Here is a 3,259-nt window from a genome sequence, read left to right on the forward strand (position 1 = left end):
AGTTTTTTACTTGACTAAAATCCAAAAACATTTTACTTGATGCAAATGTAAAAAAAATTGTTAGCCAAGACAAACTTCAACGAGACAACACCAACGGGTATCTATTTGCTAACGCATTCGCTCAATCAAAAATTACATGCATGAATCCAAGTGCGTATACACACACCACACACACACACACACACACACACACACACACACACACACACACACACATTAACATTCCATACCTTGTAATACCACAGCTCTGCCAGTAAAAACGCGAATAAAAATCAATCCTGATATTTTTATTGAGCCACCAATCAATAACGTAGGAAAATGCAAACGTTTAACAACGAAGAGGCAGAAGAACAGACAGGAGCAACATGGAAACACAACATTACCAAGAAATGAAACACAAGGGAAACGGTAAAATGTGGTAGTCATTGACGACCGAACAACAACAACAACGCACGATACAACAGACGGCGCTCGCCTGCTGCCTTCTCAAAATATCATTATAATCTCATCGCTGGAGTGCTTCATGAGTATTTGTAAAAAAAATTCATTTTTAATTTTGTTATTGTCGTTACACTTTTAACTTCTTAGACCATAAATTAGTTAATAATTTTCTTAAATCTCAACTGAGTTATAATTCTGCGCAGTGGCTTTTCAACGAAGCAATAATGATTTATAGCGTCTTTCCATAATGAGCACTTTTACAACTGTTTTGGTTGATGTAATCAAAAATTACGAATGTTCCAAATAAAATTCATATTTTAGATAAACTATAGAAAGAGTGAAGAGTCAACAAATTCGGACAGTTGCCTAGGAAGGGCCAGCCAGTCAGCAAGATGAGCATGTTACCCCACAGCAGATGGTCGGGTAGGGTCACCATGCCCCAGGGTCCAGGCTGGGGAAGTTCAAGGCCGAGCAGTGTTGCTGAATGCCTGACGTGGTACAATGCAACTGAGAACGATTCAGCCACTAGCAACAATACATTCAACAACGCGAATATTTCTGACGTAACAAATGATGATATTTATATCAGCGATGAAGACACTTTTACTAACTTGAAAAACAGAAAAGCTGCTGTCGCTACTTCCAACGCGGCATTCGCTAATAGGAGCAGCAAGTCATCTGAAACAAACATCATCATCTCATCTGATAATAACGATGACTCAGGTTACAAATCGTTCGTTAATAACATTACGAACAGCAATAAAAACGAAAACATGCGAAACCAAAGATACAACAACAATCATAACAACAAAAGAAACGTCTATAAAAATATTTCTGAAAAACAATACTTTCTACAACAACAACAATGCAAAAACATACCGCAAAACAACCAACAGCCGAATTCTTACGACGAGGTCTTTGAAACAATACAACACCCCAGTCATCCGAACGCTTACAACAAGCCAATCAAAATCATCAACCTGAGCATCAGTAGGAGGAATAACATTAACCACACCATCAACAATATTTCCAACCTTAACAACAAAATTGAGTACAACCAACAAACATTCCTCAGTGATGATAACGTCATTCCAAATTTCATCACCAACACCTCCAACAACAACATCCACAACAATAACAACGGTTTCAGAGACATATTCTACAGCACTGAATATAAGAAAAACTTTAAAACGGATTTGGATCTGTATAAAAAATACAACAACATAGCCAACATGAGCAACAATATTTATGACAAAAATAATAATTTCTACTCTCAAAACAGCAACAAAAATAATAACATGAACGGAAATGTCAACAACAACAGCCACAACAACCTGCAACACACACTCTCCACCAACTCTCTCGTAATGACGTCATCAAAACAAGCGCCAAATAGTTCAACTAAACTTGTCAGATCAGTTCCTCAACAACAAATTAAACAACAAACAGAACAACATTACCAGAAACAACAACAACAACGACAACTACAACAACATTATCACGATGGCGATCAAGTTGTCTTAACAAACAGTCAATTGACAATAAACAAATTCAATGCATCTTCCACCCAAGATAATCTTACAACGAATGGTCATGACACGTTAGGCAGTCAACAAAACACAAACAACAACAACAGCGATTCCTACAACAACAATAACATTGACAGTAACAACAAAATATACCTCCGGAGCACAAACTTCAGTAGGGAGAACAACAACAAGATTGTTTTTGCCAACAACACAAAGGATAACATATACAGCAGCAGCACAAATAACATCAACAGTCTCAGCAACATCAACAAAGATGATGGTGGCATAAACGAGCGTATTCATGCAATCGCTCTGGCGACAGAAAGAATAACCAGGGAACAAGCCCTCTTGAGGCGAGAGTTGAGACTGTCGCGAGATTTCAAGAGGAGTGCCTCGGCCAAAATTTCAACCAGGTGGAAAAATTACAAATACAACAACAGTAACAACAGCAACTTCTACAATAACAACGGGTTTAACAATGGTAATGGTGATAGAAATGTTAATCACGATGAGAACGTGGTCGACAATTACGATCACGTTGACTACGGCTACAACGACAAAAATCGTCGCTTCAACAACACTCCCAACAACAACAACAAATTTAGTTATAACAAGTATCAAGAAAGTTGCGATTATTTCAGAAATGATAGGAACAACAACATAAACAACAATTACAGTTCGTTCGACAACAATCTCAGATACAACAACACTCTGAACAACAAGTTCTGCAACTCCAATTATGACAACAACGACGACGATGACAGCAACAACTACAACAGCCAGTCTATGGAAATAGTCGGCAGAAGCGTCAGTGGTCGCCAGCAGAAAAGGATGTGCTACTGAGACTGCTAATAAAAATTTATCATTGTTATCGTTGTGTTTTGGTTGGGTTTTCAATTCGTAGTTTTTTTCTTATTTGTTTTGTTTTGCATGCAAATTTTTCAATAATTTCTTGTTTATGCTATTAATTTCTCTTTAGTTTTTACTTGTATTTGTATCCAGATAATTTGTTGTCATTGTATTTGTATCATGATATTTTGTTGCTAGATGTGATGTTTAATCTTTTTGTTGTTTGATCCTTTGTTAAAAAATTGATCGAAGTTCGTTTCTTGATGTTAATTTTATTCTGCTGGATTTATTGTTGATGCTTTGCGATTGTTGCCTTGTTTGAAAATACTTTATTCCGTGAGAACTAACATTAGTAAGAAGAAAAGTTTGTGAAGTATTTAAACTAGCAAGCAACAACATCCGCTGAACGAATGTGATAGATGCAACTGTGATAACTAAAT

General features: G+C 36.7%; 1 protein-coding gene across 1 annotated transcript; it reads left to right on the top strand.

The window, feature by feature from the left end:
- Nucleotides 1-833: 833 nt before the first annotated feature.
- On the top strand, nt 834-2,813 carry HELRODRAFT_164460 (hypothetical protein; the record flags this gene model as incomplete). Its single annotated transcript, XM_009029394.1, has 1 exon — nt 834-2,813. One exon carries the CDS (start codon nt 834-836, stop codon nt 2,811-2,813), a length of 1,980 nt encoding a protein of 659 aa, XP_009027642.1.
- Between the last annotated feature and the right edge of the window lie 446 nt (nt 2,814-3,259).

This window comes from Helobdella robusta (genome assembly GCF_000326865.2).
Source record: "Helobdella robusta unplaced genomic scaffold HELROscaffold_6, whole genome shotgun sequence".
NCBI lineage: Eukaryota > Metazoa > Annelida > Clitellata > Rhynchobdellida > Glossiphoniidae > Helobdella > Helobdella robusta.